Source organism: Protopterus annectens, chromosome 17.part0, assembly GCF_019279795.1.
Source record: "Protopterus annectens isolate FY-2018-M chromosome 17.part0, PAN1.0, whole genome shotgun sequence".
Classification (NCBI taxonomy): domain Eukaryota; kingdom Metazoa; phylum Chordata; order Ceratodontiformes; family Protopteridae; genus Protopterus; species Protopterus annectens.
In genome coordinates this window covers 415,737,832-415,757,201 of record NC_056751.1, presented here as the reverse complement: position 1 = coordinate 415,757,201, position 19,370 = coordinate 415,737,832, and the positions used below count along the sequence as shown (strand labels likewise).

Below are 19,370 nucleotides of genomic sequence, written 5' to 3'. Positions count from 1 at the left end.
AATGGAAGCAGACAAGCAATTTCTTTCCAAGGGAAAGAAATAGCTTATATGCCATTTTGATATTTTGCCGTTTTGTGCTTTCAAGTTCGATCAAGACGCATTTGAAAGAATGCGTCTTCGATCACATAATAGGATCTCATAATTAATGGCCCTAAAATCCAAAGTAGCCTAAGTATACACTTTTTTCTCCCATATCTCGCCACAGCACGGCTGTTCTTGTCAGAAAGCAGAAACTTGGAAGAAAGAAGCTTTGATGGTTTATCTGTTGACATGGAAAGAACTGCAAGATCAGATGAAGGACACTTAAGTATGTATGATCTTCAGGCAATTTCTAAAATCTGTCTGGTTTCTTAGGGGTTGGAAGTTGAGAGTCAGGACCTTGAGATGCTACTGTAAAAGTGTCCAATTGGGCAACTAAGACATGAGGGACTTCAGATGGTTTGAGAAAATCCATTTGCATTAGAGTTCATAATAACTCTTTTGAACCTGCGAGTCTTGGCAACATTCCCACTTAAAGTGTTCCATCATGTATACCACTGTATTCCCAAAGGATAATGCCTCAAAACGAGAGTCAGGGGACAAAATCTTCTTTATCAGACCCCAAAGCCATAGCAGATGTGTATTTGTGAGGAATATGTTAAGGATTCTTCACCAGAGTTCAACTTCTCATCAGAAGAACTGGAATTCCTAGGTGTCTTGGATGGGGTGGAAGACAAGGGAGCAGCAGCAGTAACAGGGACAGATGAGCCCTATAAGGGTTTCACAGTCATGAGGGCATTGAACAGCCCTCAAGTAAAGTCCTGACAAGCTTTGTGAGGATTCTTAGCCATAGAAGCCACGTTTGTTTTTCCATTTCTTTTTTTAAAGAACATCTGCCTTGACAAATCTAGGAGGTTCAGACCCCTGCCTGGATTTAATGAGAGTACCAGGCACCTCTTCCCTAACAAATTCAGGGAATCCCCCTATGCCCTTCAGATATAGTCAGCCATGGTTCCTCCTCTACATCTGCACCAGATGTATGCACAGTCTCGTTGGATGTGTGAGTAGCCAGCTCCGTGTCAGCCTCCAACTGGGCCATGGTGGGCTGCCAGCAGTATCAGCCAGTCTTCAGATTCTTCATCCAACCTGACGAGACATATGGTGGAAGCTGGACAGCAGCAGAGTCCGTAAGCATTTTTTTCTTAAGAGTCAGATGAACTTCGGGGAGGACGGATTCAGCCATGGTACCCTGCATTAATAACTTCAGATGTTGGTTTTCCCAACAGAAAGGAACGATAAAACTTCTGCAGAGTGTGTTAGGGTCAAATGCCTGACAAATATCACACAGAGTATAGTCGTGCATAGCACCCAAACAAAAAAGGCACATCTCGTGTCTTTTTATGGGGAATCTGCCTCCCACACTCCCATTCCCCCCTCCCGTATGACAAGAAAACAAATTACACTGAGGAAAATGAAAGTAAGGAACCCCAAAAGGCACTCTTTAGAAGGCTTGGTAGATAAACCAGCTCTGTGAATGGCACATGACTGAATTCAGAAGTAGCATCTGTAGTGGCAGCAAAGTTGTTCTGAGGATTCAGCATCCATAAGTCACATATGTATTTACACTTTATCGGCATCATATGTCAGACATGTATGTCCTATGTGCAGGGTGTAAAGACTTTGGTAGGCTATCCTCAGAAGGATATCCCAAGAATAAAGAACAATGCAACAGTGATAAGGAAGGCGATCTGGTATTCTTGGTCCGGGAGCACTAGAGGAATATCTAACTGATTTGGAGGGAAAAATATAGAAAGTCTGTATCCTCTCTCAATGAAATTGATGACATGCTGATTTGAAGTTCTAAGTCTCCATACAGGAAGGAGGTGAGAGGGAAAGTCCATGGAGGAAGAGAATGGGAGGAGGGAACAGTCACAAATTGTCTGCAAAGGAACCTTTGGATCCCTTAAATTGATCTGACTTTCTCCTCAAATTTCTTTTTAGTGAACTTTTTATTCTTTTGCCAAGAGTTTCTGTCCTTCTGAAAAAATGGACCCAATTTGAAAGGGTAGTTATCCTAAAGTTTTGGGACTGGAGAATGAAAAGTTTGTCTGAAATCTTGCATAACATTACTTTTTTCCTCAAATTTTTAAAAACTTCAACAGTTACAGAACCAAAAAGATTCTTCCTGTCCAGAGAACCACTCAACACTTTTGACTTGATATCTTCTAGTAAAGATAAGTGACTTCAACCAGGATATCTTCCAAGAATAGAGCCAGCAGCCGCAACTCTTCATTATACATCAGTAGCAACATCATAACTGTACTTAAGAATACCTAGCTACTTGGGTAGCTGATTTGAGCAGTGACAGAACTGAAGGCTTATTGTCAGTCAGGAATGTCTGAAACTAGCTTGTTAGCATCACCTGAAAAAGATATCTAATTATGTGGGTATCATAGTTAATAGCAATGAGCAAAAGGGTAGCAGAAGTTTACAGCTTCTTTCCACACCTGTCCATGGCCCTATTGCCTTTGTTGATAGGAATGGCATTAGTGGAATTAAGTAGTTTAGTAGGCTTATCCAACTCTACAGAGATAATTTCTGTATAAAAATGTACCCTCCAATCCAGAAGCAATGTGCACCAAGAACCTTACAAAGCCTATCATTTTTTTGGAAGCTGGAGGTTCCAATTCTGGGTTCAAATCAGCTGAAACAAGTGTCCTATAAGGTTTCATATAACAGGTCATAACATCACCTTTGCACATCAAACATTTGCCCTCCTTTTCTCTGAAAATGACACATCATCTTCACAGCAGTGCTCCCAAAGAAAGTTCTTCAAGGGGAGAGTCTGGAGACATAGTATCCTCCTCCTAATCTTCCACCTAAACTCTATAGGAGAATAGATTTATGAGGAATAAGACAGAGACTCCATCTCTGAGTCACCGTTGAAAAAGAAAGGAATTCTGGAGGCTTTACAGACATAACAGCCTTGAACAGTCCCTGGGAGAACTCATAATACTCTTTCTGAGGATGCCAAAGGGTGGAAGAAGTTGAAGGGGAAGCATTCTTTTTCTGTTACTTCTTCCTGGTACCATCTGTAGAATCATATTGGGGACATTCCAACCCCTTACATATTTCCATCATCCCTCAGAGATGATTAGCTATGGTTCCCCTTTCATGGTTGTATCTATCATCTGATCAGTCACGCTGGGCATGCTTAATTGCTGTGCATTATTGAACTCTAACGGGGTTCATGGCAGTGGAATAGCATCCAAAACTGAATACAGTAGAGATGCCGAGATCCAATGGGACAACTGATGCTTCAGTTTTCAACTTCTTTTAGCTTTCTTCATGGCTACTGAGAGATGTTTGACTGGAAAGACTAGAGTCCATCCCACATAGTGTAAACGCCTTTAATCTATGATTTTCTACAGATATTTTTAGGGAAACTAATAGATTTGGAGATGAAATATTTACAAATAGGACACTCCTTGTAGTCATGGTTAAGTCCAAGACAAAACAAACTCAAATGTGATTATCTCTACATGGAACTTCCCTCTTACGATCACACTTGCCTTTCCTTGCCGACATGAAAAAAATAACTTCTCAATCAAAAAAAAAAAAAAAAAAAAAAAAAAAAAAAAAAAAAAAAAAAAGGGAAGGCTAGCCAACTTAAATGCCCACATACAATGGAAAGTGTTTTAGGCCACACAGCTGATAAGACTTAGATGAAAACAGTCTCACTAGTCAGACTAGCTGCAAAAAAGGTCTAAGGATTTTTGTGCCCGCAAGTCCCTTACATATGATTTAGCACTCTCGTGCTTGGGCCATGTGTTGGACCAGCAACACTAGAGAAAGATGCCCATGCTTTCGTATGCTGGCAAGATGCACAACATCTCCTTGCTGGTTATCTCACAGGTTAGCAATACTGCATCAGTGATCAAAGAAGAGCACCTGTTAGATGCCATGGCAGAATAGGAGCAGGTCTCTTCTTGTCCAAGTAATTTTACCAGGAATACTTCCGATTGCTAATAATTCATGATAAAATTACTGGAAAACTCTACACCTCTCAATGTAACAATCTGGGCATGAACTAAATAAAAAGCAGATACGGAAATTGTTATGTGGTACCTGTCTACCACAACACCCCTGGCTTTCTTCTGGCAAGCATACTCAAATTATCTACATATAAGTCATCAACAATTTTATTTCATTTTCAATAAATGGTGAGCCAAGAAAAAAAAAAACAGAAATGATGAGCTGAAAAACCTAAAAAAACAACCTGTTTTTGCAGTAGGCAAGTCCTGGACACCCCACACCTCCCAAAATTATATATACCAACTCCATGGTCACACCACACTGAAGAACAGATGGAGAAAAAAGACAAAAAGCACATTGCCAGCTAATACAATACAACAAAATATACTGCAGTGAAACTCACTGCAGCTCTCACACAAGTCATTCAATCACCAGTGCAATGATCAACTGTAACTACACCCCCTAAAACAGAACAGGACATCTGGCCTGGGCAGGATGATTTAAAGTTATCAAGCAACACTGATAACCAATAAGGAAAGGATAATAAAAAAAATCACCAATGGGAGACTTAACTGCAATGAAACTGCAAAGCAGGCCAAGCAATACCCAACCGCAGATGCAGTAATTTTAGGGTACATATACTCTGAACAGTGGCAAAAAAAAGATGCAAAATGGCAAAGGCTGACATATTTTATACAACGAAAAATCCTGATAATCTCAGAAGGGTGGCTGCCCATCACATCTATGTAGGGAAGAAGGATGAGCTCTGACAGCTGAGCCAAATATCAAGCATTGAGCAGCTGAAGTCCTAGTGTAAGCACTTTGCCAACTGCGATCTAAATGGAGAGCATTTTATTTCTGACACAACACAGCTAAATATTCTACAGTATTCTGTAGAAGAGAACCTTGTATACTTTTTTGTCAAAAGAACAACTTGCATCCTATTACCTTGTTACAATCAAACCACAAAATGATATAGGCTTCCACATTTTTCAGGGATACACATTTCTAACCCATGCTCTACTTCTGATTTTCACAGCTTTTCTTTGGACATTTAAGCTACTAAATGATCTAAATCCCTCAAAAGAAACATGTCTTAGGCTTGCTCCCATAATGAATGGTATATAGATTATTCAAAACATGTAAAACATTTACTAACTGTTACAAATCCTTCCCATCACACAGTCATATACATAACGGGTCCCTTGTTTTCTCAGTTCCATAATTTTTTCTCAGTTCCATAATCTTGAGTATAAACTAACAGCCATTTAATCTCTTCTACTGGTACATAGTCTTTTGTCAAATGAATGGAAACTCTTTTTTTCTGAAAAAGACATACTAACTACTTCAGACTTCAGACTACTTCAAGGGGACAAATACTTTTGTTTATTAACTTTTCACTAACAGCTTCTGTCTCAAAGACTTCACATCAAACACCTGTGCATTATTACCAAATGCACAACTCGAATACTCAGCACCAAAGGTTCCAGAATCTGCTTCCAAAATCAAGCTTGGTACACTGCCTAAGATTATAAAAAGTTTAATGAAAAGTCACCCTTATACAGACAGTCTTCCAGTCCATCAACTAGGAAGCAGTTCCTTTCTTCAAAAGGAGTTCTTCAGAGTTAGTTGTTTGCAAAGAAACCCCTTTACAATCCATAAAAAAACCTAAGCACTAGATCCATGTCCTGCTCAATTCCCTGACTTATTCTGGTTATCATGCTGAGACATCTTCCATTCTGCCTGCATTTCATGAAATCTTATGAGATTATTCGGTATGCCTCTGGACAGCACTGCAAAACTGATGCATCCCTTCCGACAGTACTCTAGGAATACTCAGAAAGAAATATCTACGGCAATAACCATTACATAGTATGATAAAAACATCTTAAATAAGCACAGTAACCTAAAGCACCTTATTTTCCAGGTTCAGACTCTTGCGCAAAACAGATATGTACATCAACAGGTAGAATTGTCAATCTGCTCCTCCATACTCATGGACTGAACTTGGGTCAGAATTCAGCCCACTGCTACCTTCTCCCACAGAATTCCAAACAAAAAATGGGCCTCTACTTTCTCAAAAACAGTAGGGGATTTCCCCAGTGTCCTGGCTGAGTTACACCTAGGCAATATGAATACCACCTCAAGGATCTTTCCCACTAAAAATACAGATCCTGCTGGTTGCAGTGAGACCTACCTAATCAACAAAAAGTAAATCAACAATAAAAGTAAAGGTAAATGAGTAACCAAACATGACCAAGTCAGCCTGACTTCACAAAGTGCACGACTTAAGAAAATTCATAAAGTGCAACTGAACCATGTTAAGACTAGTTGTGAACTCAAGTACCGTGATCACTTAGTGCAGCTATTAAGTTCATCTTGTCAAGGAAATAAAGTACTCACATCTGTTCCCGCATCTTCTTAAAGTCATCAAAAAGTTGCAATGCTGTACTCAGTCCTTCTGCAATAAGACTGCAGCTTTCTCCACCTCCTCCCATAAATCTGCAGTAAAAGAAGAAATGAAGGCCGCACATTACATATCAGGAACTAGATTGCATTAAAAGATAAGCATTTTAGTTACCCACCCATCCTTCACCCATATATGTTGAACACTTGCGTTACCCAATTCAGGGTCATAGGAAGCCGAATAGTGAAAGGCAAGGAACTAATCTTGGAAGAGAAACCAGTCCATCACAATACGCAAGTATACTCACATACATATGTATTATACAGACCCACAGGCAAATTAAGGATCGCCAATTCAGCTGTCCATGTGTCGTTGGTACATGAGATAGAAGTAGAGACCCACACAAATACAGAGTGAAAAATGAAAGTTTACAAAAGAAAGCGCTTCAGATGAAGTAAAACAGAAATGCTAATGTCTTCTCCACAATGTAACTTTAGAACATTTGCTGTGGGATGCCCCCACCGAAAGAAGGGCAGAACGCATTAAATGCATTCCCCTAATAACAAAGTTAAGAACCAACTTTCATTTGGGTCTGACCAAATTACATAATGAATTTAAGTTGCTCAGTGCAGAAAAATGTATATAAAATATGTATATTGTATACATACATATATATATATATATATATATATATATATATATATATATATATGTGTGTATATTGTATACATATATATATATATATATATATATATATATATATATACACATACAGAGAAACAGAGATGTATACAAAACATACACAATTTATCATGTATATAATACATATGCATAGAAAATGTACATATTATATGCAGATAGATGAATAAAAAATAAATACCACTGTAACTCAACAAATGCTTAATGGCAGGCAGATAAAACCACAATAAATCCAAAGGTAATAGCAAGAATCAAAACTGGCAAGTGCTTTCACTGAACACTGTCACCTTAACACAATATACAATACTTGCACAAGTTCACAGGTAAATACAAACTATACCATCAAGTCCTCCAATGAACAGCCTACTTTTGTGCCACCTGCTTAGTTAATTGATGTTCAACTAATCACCTAGGCAATTAACAATAATGAAGCTAAGTTTGTGGAAGAGCTCTCAAGAATGAAAAAACTTAAGAGACAGAGGGTATGGAGTCAAAGAAATTAATAGTGAGTGGGATAAAATGGCAGAACTATGGTTATAGACAGTTAAACCCTATTTTTCAGAGAATTCTAGAGGAAGGAAAGAGAAGTTAAATGGTGTTACTCAGCAAAGAGGTGTCATTATGCGTTTGTTTTATTCTAGTAATGTCTCTTCTACTTGCGATATTGTAAAATGTAACTGGCACATATTGCTGGCGGATAGTTGTGTAAAAGGGTTAGTAGGGACAGCACCTAGCTTTACCGTTAAAACTAAAAAATCTTTGAAGCGCTTGTTATGTTATGGTAATGCCAATAGTTACCATAACAATACCCATGTGGTGAATGTAATTTTTGTAGTTATGTCAACACTAATGTAAGTTTTAAACATCCTAACACAAGTAAAGTTTATAAGTTGAATGTTTCAGCTGACTGCAATACAAAAAATCTAGTATACTTACTACAGTGTTACCTGTCAAAGTTTTTATGTTGGTAAGACCAACAGGACTTTGTTGGAGAGGATGAGGGTAAGGTGCATTAAATAGGGAGATGTGAAAAATCCACTGGCTAAACATATTATGGAGACTCATAAAGGAAACAGTTTTAGTTTTAAGGTTGCTGAAATTATCCAGGAAAATTTAAGGATGGGTGATATTTCTAATAAGACAGAAACGAAAGTTGTACTTGATTTTAGAACTGCAGGCTGATAAGTATAAAGGATTGAATGGTAAGGTTTCCTTAAGGTCAGCCCTTAAAGGGAGGGGGGTTGCCTAGGTGATTAATTAAACATCAATTAACTAAGTAGGTGGTGTGAAAGGAAGCTGTTCATTGGAGGACTTGATGGCATGATTTGTATTTACCTGTGAACTTGTCTAAGTATTGTACATGGTCTGAGGAAGCTGAGTGTGTTCAGTGAAAGTGCTTACCAGTTTTGACTCTTATGATTACCTTTGGATTTATTATGGTTTTACCTGTCTGCCATTAAACATTTGTTGAGTTGCAGTGATGTTATTTATTTTTTATTCATCTATCTGCATATATTTTACTACTGTGTCACCTCTTGACGGATTGTTTTGCTATGTACATATTATATATGCATACATGTGTGCGTGGCTTTGTCTAAAAGACTGATATATGTCTAAATCAGTAAAAAAAAAAAAACATGTAGCGTTGACACACTGATCCATGACTAGAGTAAGAAGCAAAAATTGCAGTAATCCTGAAATGCTGCAATACATATCTGGAAGCCAATGAATAAATGTAAATTAAAACATTTGAAAAGCTTTTCCTTCCAACTGCTTGTCCAGATCTATTACCCAGGCAGTACATTTTTACTTTCAAACAAGAAAATTACATCTACTAAAAAAAGAAGTTATGTACTCACCATAACGTTCCATGTTTGTTGCCCATCTCGCCGTTCATTCTTACAATGCTGGGGTTCGGAGCTGATCCTCAGCTCCAACTCAGCTGAATACACAGCTGAAAGACTCAAACTTGGCTCGTGGCAAGTAGGTATCCCATAATGCAGTGGTGTAATACCCCAGATCTTGTTTGCTGCTACTAATAAAGACATTGTAAAGAACAATATACAAAATACATATAGGTTCATAGGTAGGTACTGGGCTATCTGCCCGAAGGCATATATTAGCCCAGCCACATTGTGCGGTATTCACCACCCCTTTGGTTAGTTCCCTAGGCCCTAGATCTAGCAGCTAGTACCCTTGGCCCCTATCTAGTAGAGCTGTTGGTATGATCCCTGGTGTGAACTTTCTGTTACCCATCCACTCGTCAAGGTTCTTCTTGAAGAGTGATAGTGAGGGGCTCTGTCTTATGTAGATCGGGACCTTGTTCCATAGCAAGGGAAGTCTTTGTGAAGGGAATCTATCCCTCCAGCATGTTCTATTCATTGTTGTGCTGAGGTTTATATCCCTAGAGCGTGTAGCTCAAATAGATTTTGTTTTGCTAAGATGGAGCATGTTCAACAGTTCTGGGTTGGACATGGCTCTTTATGTTAGACAGAGAACACCTCTGAGAAGGCGGTATGCAACAGAGAAAAGCCTCAATCGTGCTGCATAGGGCAACTGTTTGAGGTCAGTAATCCTCTTAATGAGGTACCTCTGTGGTCTCTCCAGCTGCTGGAGATGCCTAGCCAGGTACATTCCAATTGGTGCATTGTACTCAATAATGGGTCTGATGAGGGAAGAGTAGAAGGGCACCACTACATCCTTAGATCTTGATGCGAACCCTTTTATGATCAGATGGGTCACATAGAAGAATTTTCTAACCACCTTGGCAACATGGTTATCAAAGGAAAGCTGACTATATACTTGGGTCCCTAGATCCCTTATTACTTTTTCAGATTTCAAGGGGTTACCTCCTATGTGGTAGTTCACGGGTAATCTGTTTTTTCCAAAGGGGATTACTATGCATTTTTTAGCATTTAGCTTGAGACCATGGCTTTGACACCATGCATCAGTCTCATTAAGGCCCTTCTGGAGGATATCCATGTCAGCCGGAGACTGTATTATAGCACCCAGTTTGCAGTCGTCCGCAAACTTGGTCAGCCACAGCCCTTCAGTGCTTGCCTGTACTTCTGAGAAGTATATGCCAAACAGGAGGGGCCCCAGGACAGAGCCCTGAGGCACACCGCTCGTTATTAGTCTGGATTCGGACATAGATCCCACTGCTCTTACTTTGTGGGATCTGTCTGAGAGCCAGTTTGTGATCCATCTTGTGACGTAAGGGTTTATGCCCAGGTTGGTGAGTTGATCAATACCACCCGAATGGGGAATGGTGTCAAATGCTTTAGCAAGGTCAAGGTAAGCCGTGTGTACCTCCTTTCCCTTATCTATAGCCTGAGTAACTGTCTCAAAGAAGTCCACCAGGTTCAGGAGGCATGATCTGCCCTTGACGAAGCCGAACTGTGTGGGGTCAAGTGTTTGGAGGTTCCCAATCTCTACATTTATGAGTTCCATAATGATTCGCTCCATTGCCTTACAGATCAGATTGGTCAGGCTTATTGGTAGGTAGTTCCCAGGGTCGGTTTTGGGCCCACCCTTGTGCAGCGGAACCACCGTTGCTGTGAGCCATTCTATGGGCACATATCCTGTCGAGAGGCTAAGACTGAACAGGTATTCAGATGTGGGGTTAATTCATTCAGGAGCTCGCGTATGACACAGCCGGGACACCATCTGGTCCCATGGAGGCAGTGTTTTTAGCTTTAGATAAAGCCTTATTAACCAACGTATCAGTAATAATTGGAGCTACACAATCCCCTGGAATAGTAATAGGCCCTGTGGTGGTGAGGGGGGAGGAGAAATTTGCACTAAACCTATCAGCCAAGATGTTGGCAATGTCAGTGGGGTCAGTGTATTTTGTTCCATTTTGTACTAGCTCAGAACAGACCTGAGCGTTGCCATTTAGGTTTTTGATGTAACCATAGAAGGCCTTATGGTTATCCTTGGCATCCTTGGCAACCTTCTTTTCGAAATTGGCTTTAGTTGACTTGATGAGGGCCCTCAATTTCTTACTAATGCTGATCAGGGATGACTTTTCTAGTCGAGATATGGCCTTTTTTTGTACAAGTCTCCTCCTTTTATTGTATAGTTTGCTTATGGCCGGGGTCCAACAGACTGGTTTCTTCTTGCTTGAGGAAGGAGTCTTGGTTTTATTTGGGCTAGCATGGTCCATGCAATCCTGAAGATGAATATAAAGTGCCTTGGTGTAGGATTCTGCATCCTGGATATCATTATCCTTCTGCAAGGGAATAGTGAAGCTTTCCACTTCTGACGCAAGTAGTTTGAAGTTTGCTTTGGAAAGTTTTTTTACGAAGGTTTCTTTGACTGGGGGAGGTGGAGGGGTGAGGACGTCCAGGGTTATCAGTTTGTGGTCTGATCTGACCAGAGAGGGAGTGATAATGGGTGTGATACAACGGGCACCCATATTTGTGATGACTAAATCCAATATGTTGTCCCCTCTAGTGGGAGAACATACCAGTTGCTCAAGGGCATTTGAATTTATACATTCTATGAACTGGTGGGCATAGGAGTTAGAACTTTGGTAGTTCGTCCAGTCTATACCAGGGTAGTTGAAATCACCCAAAATTATGGTGTTGGGTAGGACCTTTACATTTTCCAATGCCTCAAGGAATGCTGAGTGAGCATCTTGGGACATGGTGGGCGATCTATAACAGGCTACGACTTGAAATGTGGTTTTGCCTGCTGATAGTTGTGCATGGATGATCTCTCTCTCTCTCTATATATATATATATATATATATATATATATATATATATATATATATATATATATATATATAGATATATATAGATATATATATATATATATATATATATATATATATCCACATACACACACACACACACACACACACACACACACACACACACACACACACAAATATATCCTATCCCCAATGGAATAGGAGAAACAAACTGAAGGAACTCCTGAAAGGAGTAAAACATCCACCAGGTCCACAAGGAGTCCTTGGAAGGGGGAAGGAGGGAGGGTTTGTAAGAATGAACGGTGAGATGGACAGCAAACATGAAACACTATGGTGAATACATAACTTCTTTATGTTATGTTGTCCCATCTCACCTTCATTCTTACAATGACGAGACAGTGTCCCTAGCACCTTTTCCCTGGGTGGCTCACGAGAGTACACCTTTAAGCAGAGTGGACCCAAAGGAGGCCGTGTCCTTGGAGGCCAAATCCACTTTGTAATGAGTGATAAATGTATGAGGAGTAGCCCAGGTAGCTGCAGCACAAATATTATCAATAGGAATTCTGGCCTGAAAGGCAGAAGATGTAGCCAGTGCTCTAGTGGAATGAGCCTTAACCTTAAATGGTAAATCTCTGCTGCTTGAGCTATAGATGAAATAATGCAGTTTGAGAGCCAGTTGGAAAGGGTAGTTTTTGAAACTGAGCTACCTTTTTTGCATCTGAAAAGGATACGAACAACCGGTCAGACTTTCTAAAATCTTTTGTCCTATGCAAATAGAATCTGAGTTGTCTGTGCACGTCCAGTTGATGTAATTTGTATTCTGCCTTGTTGCTGTGATTAGGAAAAAACAATGGAAGCTCAATAGATTGACTTATATTAGTTGAAGAGACTTTAGGTAAAAAGGATGGATTAGTTCTGTAAGGATACCCTATCCTTATGAAATATCAAATATGGCGGTTTGATAGATAGGGCTTGCAACTCTGATACCCTTCTAGCAGATGTTACAGCAACCAGGAAAAATGGTTTTCCAGGAAAGGAAACTGAGGTCTGAAGATGAAGAAGGTTCAAAAGGTGGTAACATTAGGTGAGACAGAACAAAATTTAAATCCGAAGGAGGAAGGGGTTCCTTAAAGGGAGGTCTTAATAAGGAGGCACCTTTCAAGAAGGCTCTACACAACCTGTGTGACATTAAATTCAAAGAAGGATCACCAATGTGGAAATTTGAAAATGCAGCGGGTTGTACTCTGATGGTTGCTGCAGCTGAACCCTGTTGAAAGAGTTCTGCCAAGAATTCCGCAACAGAGTGAATAGGTGCAGAAAAAGGGTCAATGTTTCTGTTTTCAGCCCAGAGAGAAAACCTTCTCCATTTGCTAAAATACAGTTTTCTGGTGGAAGCTTTGAGAGAGAACATCAAGATATGTTTAACTTTTGGAGTGAAACTCTGAAGCCTGACTAAACTGGAAAGTGAAGCAGCCAAGCTGTCAAGTTGAGGGTGTGGAGAGAAGGATGAAGCGCACCTGACATGTGTCAGCAGGTCTGGAACTGGGTCCAGAGTCAAAGGCTTCTCCTGAAGATGTGGCCAAAGGAAGGGGAACCAAATTTGACGAGGCCAGCAAGGAGCAATGAGATTCATCCTGCTTCCAAAGGACTGAGCTTTCTGAATGACTCTGGGTATGAGAGAAAAATGGAGGAAAGGCATACAGAAGTCCTGAGGGCCAATCGTGAGCAAGTGCGTCTCTCAGTGTCTCCCCCGGAGGGCGGATTAGAGTAAAGTAGTTGCTGCACTTGGCATTAATGGGAGTGGCGAACAGAACGCACCAAGGCAGACCCGACGTTTGGAAAATCCTTTCTGCTACGTTCTGATTGAGACACCACTCGTGAGGCATTAGATTTGCCCTGCTCAGCTTGTCTACTATCATGTTGGACTTCCCTGGAATGTGCACTGCTATTAGAAAGTGCTGGGAAGAAAAGTACAGTTTTGTACATACCATAAATGTAGATGTCCGAGAGGTATGCATCTGCAGTCCTAACATATGGGTTGTCCTGCCTCAGGCAGCCCTTCGGTCGGCCGGATTCCAAAGTCTGGGTCTGGCCTCGGCTGATGTCGCACTTCACCCGACGTCATAGCTGCTGTGAATTGGGTATAAAGGCATCAGCCGACGCCATTTTCCTCAGTGTTTCTTGGCCCAGATGCCAGGTGCCCTCTAAGAAGGCTAAATTTGGATAAATGCAAATGATTCCAAACAGTAGAGAGCAAACAAAAATAAACAAGTATATACATATATACAAACAAATGCACCATAATACCCAGCTAGCTACAAGATGGGCAAATACCCTAGGAGTACCACAGAGGGGAAGGAGGGTGGGTAATCCTGACTGCAGATGCATACCTCTCGGACATCTACATTTATGGTAGGTACAAAACTGTACTATGTCCTTCAAGGATGCATCTGCAGTCCTAACATATGGGTAGAATACCATAGCCAAACTGGGGGAGGAGGCACTAAGATGATTATGGTGCAGTTAAGATCCCTTGCAAAACAGCAGTTGCAAAACCTGCTCGGGATCTGGAGTATAAAGGTAGATTATAATGCTTGGCAAATGTATGCACGGAGCTCCAAGTAGCAGCTTCTAAAATGTCCTTGGTAGCCACTCCTCGTAAGAAAGCTGTAGTAGTGGCTGTAGCCCTTGTGGAGTGAGGTCTGGTGTTTTCTGGAGTTGTCTTTCCATGAAAAGAGTAACAAAATCTAATGCAATTTCCTATCCATTTTGAGATTGTCTGTTTTGAAATTGCTTTTCCTTCCATTCCTGTTGCATATGCTACCAGAAGCTGGTCAGTTTTTCTATTATTCTTGGTTCTGTCCAGATAGTAGCGCAATTGCCTGTGCACATCCAAGGTATGTAGTAGTCTTTCCCCCCTGTTCTGTGGGTTGGGGAAGAATGTTGGTAGGTGGATTGCTTGGTTCAATGATACCCTGGAGACCACCTTTGGCATAAAAGTAGGGTTAGTTCTCAAGGACACTCTATCCTGATGGAAGATAAGGAAGGGCTGTACTGCCATTAATGTCTGTAATTCAGAAACCCTTCTCGCTGAAGTGATTGCAAGCAGGAAAGCAGTTTTCCAAGATAAGAACTGTAATTCTGTTGTTGCTGCTGGTTCGAAAAGGGGAAGAGTTAACTTTTCCAACACAAAGTTAAGGTCCCATGTAGGCAAAGGTGGCTTCCTTGGAGGCTTTACATTTTTAATTCCTCTCAGAAACTGCCTGAGTAGAGGATGAGAGAAGACTGGAGGATCCATGTTGTATTCTGCTGAAATTGCTGATGCATGAATCTTAATGGAGGAGTAAGACAGGCCATTGAGGAAAAGTTCTGCTAAATATTCCAGGATGTTAGCTATGTTTGCTAATGATACATTTTCTCCTTTTGCTGCACTCCAAATGAGGTATCTTTTCCATTTGGCTGAATAAGTCTTCCTTGTGGAGGGTCTGCGAGCCTCCAGGATAATGCCTTTAACCCTCTGAGATAAATCTGGGTTATTTTGTTTTATGTAATATTCCAAGCAGCTAGCTGCAGTGTTTTCAAGTTTGGATGTAGGATCTTGAAGTTGTTCTGTGCTAGCAGTAAAGGAACTAGAGGTAGAGGCCATGCGTGTGTCCGAGACATACTCCTCAGTAGCGGGTACCAATGCTGCTTCGGCCAGTCTGGAGCTATCAGGATGATCCTTGGGTGATCTTCTTTGATCTTCAGTAGCACTTTGTGCATCAAAGGAAGAGGTGGGAATGCATATGCTGTCAGGTTTTCCCAACTGAAGGCTAGAGAGTCCACCTTCCAAGCAAGTGGGTGGTATGTCCTTGTGCAGAATTTCCTCAATTGGTGGTTGTGTGGGGATGCGAACAGGTCTATTTCTGGTAGTCCCCATTTCTTTGTAATGAATTTGAAGATGTCTGGATGCAGCATCCATTCGTGGGCATCCGTGGTAGTTCTGCTTAAGGTGTCTGCTAGTATATTTTCTTTTCCTGGCACAAATATGGCCTGGAGCTGAATGTTGAGGTTCAGGGCCACATTCCACAGGTCCATTGCCATCCGGCATAGAGGATATGAGTGTGTGCCTCCCTGTTTGTTGATATACCACATGACTGTGGTGTTGTCCGTCCTTATCAGCAAATGACCCTGTTGAAGAAACGGTCTGAATGTCTGAATTGCCTGTTTCACTGCCAGCATCTCTTTTTGATTTATGTGTAGGTTCAGCTGGTCTTGTGTCCATAGGCCTTGTATACACTTGTCCACCATGTGTGCCCCCCAGCCTAGGTCTGAGGCGCCCGTGGTGATAGTCTGGCTTGGGTGAGGTTTGTGGAAAGGCAGTCCTCTGTTCAACTGACAGGCCTGAGCCCACCACAGGAATTCTCGTTTCAGGCATGGAATTATTGGAATCTGGGCTTCTAGACTGTGCTTGTGTTGAGACCATAGATTCCTTAGGTACCATTGCAACTTCCTCATATGCAGCCTGGCATGTGGAATCAATATTATGCAGGATGCCATGTAACCCAGGGCTTGCAGGACTTTCCCTGCTGTAAGCTGGTTCTGTGTTGTTAATGCCATGAAGTAGAGTGGTAGTTGCTTTTGCTTTTCTGCTGTGAGAAATGTCATCTGATTTGAAGTGTCCAGTTCTGCACCCAAGAATATTATCCTTTGGGATGGTACCAGCCTTGACTTTTTCATGTTGACTGTGTATCCCAGGGCTTGCAGTAGTTGTATAACCTTTTCCAAATCTTTTGTTAATTTGGTCTTGTTGTCCGCTTGTATTAGGCAGTCATCCAGGTATGGATAAATCTGAATTCCCTGAAGCCTGCAATGAGCAATTACTGATGCCAGGCATTTCGTGAATACTCTGGGCGCAGTAGATAAGCCAAAGGGCAATGCTGAGAATTGATAATGCTCTGATCCTGCAAGAAATCTGAGGTATCTTCTGCAATCTGGTCGTATAGGGACGTGCAGGTATGCCTCCTTGAGATCTAGAGTCACCAGCCAAGACTCCTTGCCCAGCATGGGAAGAAGTTGCTGTAGGGTCAGCATTTTGAATTTTGGAACCAGGAGATACGTGTTCAGAGCGGACAGGTCGAGAATAGGCCTCCATTGGTTTTCTTTCCTTGGTACCAGGAAAAGTCTGGAGTAAAATCCTTGTCCTTGTTCCATACGCGGTACCTTTTCTATAGCTCTCATCCTTAGTAAGTGGTTGATTTGTCCTAGAGCGTTTGTTTTTTGGTTTGGTGGTAGGTTTGGCATTCCTCTCTTTTTTGGAAGAGTGTGGAAGTGAAACCTGTAGCCTTTGTCTATTGTCTGTAAAATCCATTTGTCTCCTGTAATGTAATGCCAGTTTAGGGAAAATAAGGCTAGCTTTCCGCCTAAGGGTGCTTCCAGTTGTTCCCTGGTAGGCGGTATCAGAGTCAAGTCATTGTGTCTGTCCTGTGGGAGTGGTAGTAGCTGGATCTGTGGCAGTACTTCTCTGGTTGTTAGGCTGCCACTGTCGCCCCTGTAGGCACCTCTGGATTGACCTCTGCCTCTTGGGCACCTATTTCTGCCTCTCTGTGCTCTGGAGGTGTCTGGAAAGGACCAATTCTTCGAAGGCCAATTTCTACTAAACCTCGGAGGCTGGACCTGTAAGAAATCCTTGACTGTTTGGACAGATTTTGCTTTTTCTTCCACCTTCTTTAGCACTTGCTGTGCAGGGGAGCCAAACAAACTTTGTTTCTCCATGGGAGCATCTAGGAGCTTTGACTTTACATGGTCTGGTAAGGATTGCTCTTTTAACCATGCATGCCTTCTGATCACTGTTCCAGTCATAGCTGATCTAAAGGAAGCCTCCAGTGCATCATAGCCGCATTTTAAGGAATGATTACTGACCTGTTGAGTGTTATGTACCAAATCCTGAAGGGACTTTCCGGTCTATAGGTTCAGGAGAGGACAGTTTTTTTATTTAGCTGGTCTAACAAAAATTCTTGATACTGAATCATGTGGAATTGACAGTTTAAGGCCCTAGCCGAAAGAGTAGCAGAAGTATAAACTTTTTTACCCCATATCTCTAATGCTCTAGATTCTCTTTCAGAGGGGAGGGGATTTTTGGCAGAGGCAGCTGCTACAGCTTTGGGGCCCTGTGAAATGGTTTCAGGATCTGCAATAGGAGCCTTATACAAGTGAAAATGTGTGTCCGGGACCCTGTAATATCTGTCGGGCTTAGCAGGGGCCGAGGGAAGAGAGTCAGGGGCAGTACAGGCATCATTAAATGCATCATCCACAACTGTTAGTACTGGAGGAATGGCTAAAGGCCTATGCTGTGGTAAATGTAAAAAGGTTCTTAGCCTTTTCCTTGAATCTGAAAAATCCTGGCCCTGCCATTGAAATTGCTCTCTCATAGCATGTAAGGTTTCCCCAAAAGAAAATTCCTCAGGAGGAGAGGCCGAAGGAATGGAGTCTTCTGCATCAGAATCCTCATATGGAGAATAAGGGCCTTCTGGAGGATTTGAGTTTTCTGAATCATCCGAGGAATAGTCTGTAGAAACTGGATCCGGGGGCTCTGCTCTAGGCCTCTTCTCTGGAGGGGGTAGAGAGGCCCTGTCTGGGTGAGGTTGGGATCCCCTGATCAAAGAAATGAGATCCTCAGCCAGGCTGAGCATTTGGGAACTTGAGGTAGGCCTGTGTGAGGGGGTTTTAGCAGGCAAGGCCTTAGAAGATTTAGCTGCTTTAGCCCTAGAAAAAGCCTTGATAGACATAGATGCAGGGGGCCTAGCAGCTCCACGTGCAGGAGTAGATATGTCTAAAGGAATAGTATCTGATAAATCCTGGGTGCCTGCTACAGCAGGAGAAATTTCAGTAGCAGATTCAGCCATGCTGTGTGAGGCCTCGGCTGTCGGAGGCAAGCTTTCGGCCGAAGAAAGAACCGAGGACTCTGTTTCAGCCGAAACCGAGACACTCACGGTTGGCTTAACCGTGGTTTCGGCCGAAACCGCGGACCGCGAGTGTCGGTCCTTTTCCTTATGCTTTTTAGCTAATTGTGAAGTCGGAGTCTCCGACGGCATTTTGTAAGCAAAAGCGGGACCAAAAAACTCCTCTGCAAACTCCGACCGACGTCTAAGTGTCCGTTGGTTGAAGGAAGCACAGGCTAGACAAGCTGATACGTCGTGGTCTGGGCCTAAGCAAGGAAGGCAGTAAGAGTGGAAATCCTTATGAGGTATTTGTTTCTCACAAGTTAAACAATTATTTATTTTCTGACATCGGCTGAGGCAAGAAAGAGTCCCCAACGGGGTACTTAGCTTTTTAGAAGTCTTCGGTAGTAGAAATCTCTGGATCTGACCGACCGGCACTTGCGAACAGCTTCTGCTTCGGGCACCGCGCAGCAAGAAAGACTGAGGAAAATGGCGTCGGCTGATGCCTTTATACCCAATTCACAGCAGCTATGACGTCGGGTGAAGTGAGACATCAGCCGAGGCCAGACCCAGACTTTGGAATCCGGCCGGCCGACCGAAGGGCTGCCTGAGG

At 41.9% G+C, this 19,370-nt stretch overlaps 1 protein-coding gene across 2 annotated transcripts in view; it reads right to left on the bottom strand.

The window, feature by feature from the left end:
* The window catches only part of MED25 (mediator complex subunit 25), a 1,733,520-nt gene that overhangs the window by 1,529,480 nt on the left and 184,670 nt on the right, over window positions 1–19,370 (bottom strand). For both annotated transcript variants that reach the window (XM_044059360.1, XM_044059361.1), the window contains exon 5: window positions 6,418–6,516. In XM_044059360.1, the coding sequence (XP_043915295.1) occupies window positions 6,418–6,516 (99 nt within the window). The remainder of the gene's footprint in view (window positions 1–6,417; window positions 6,517–19,370) is intronic.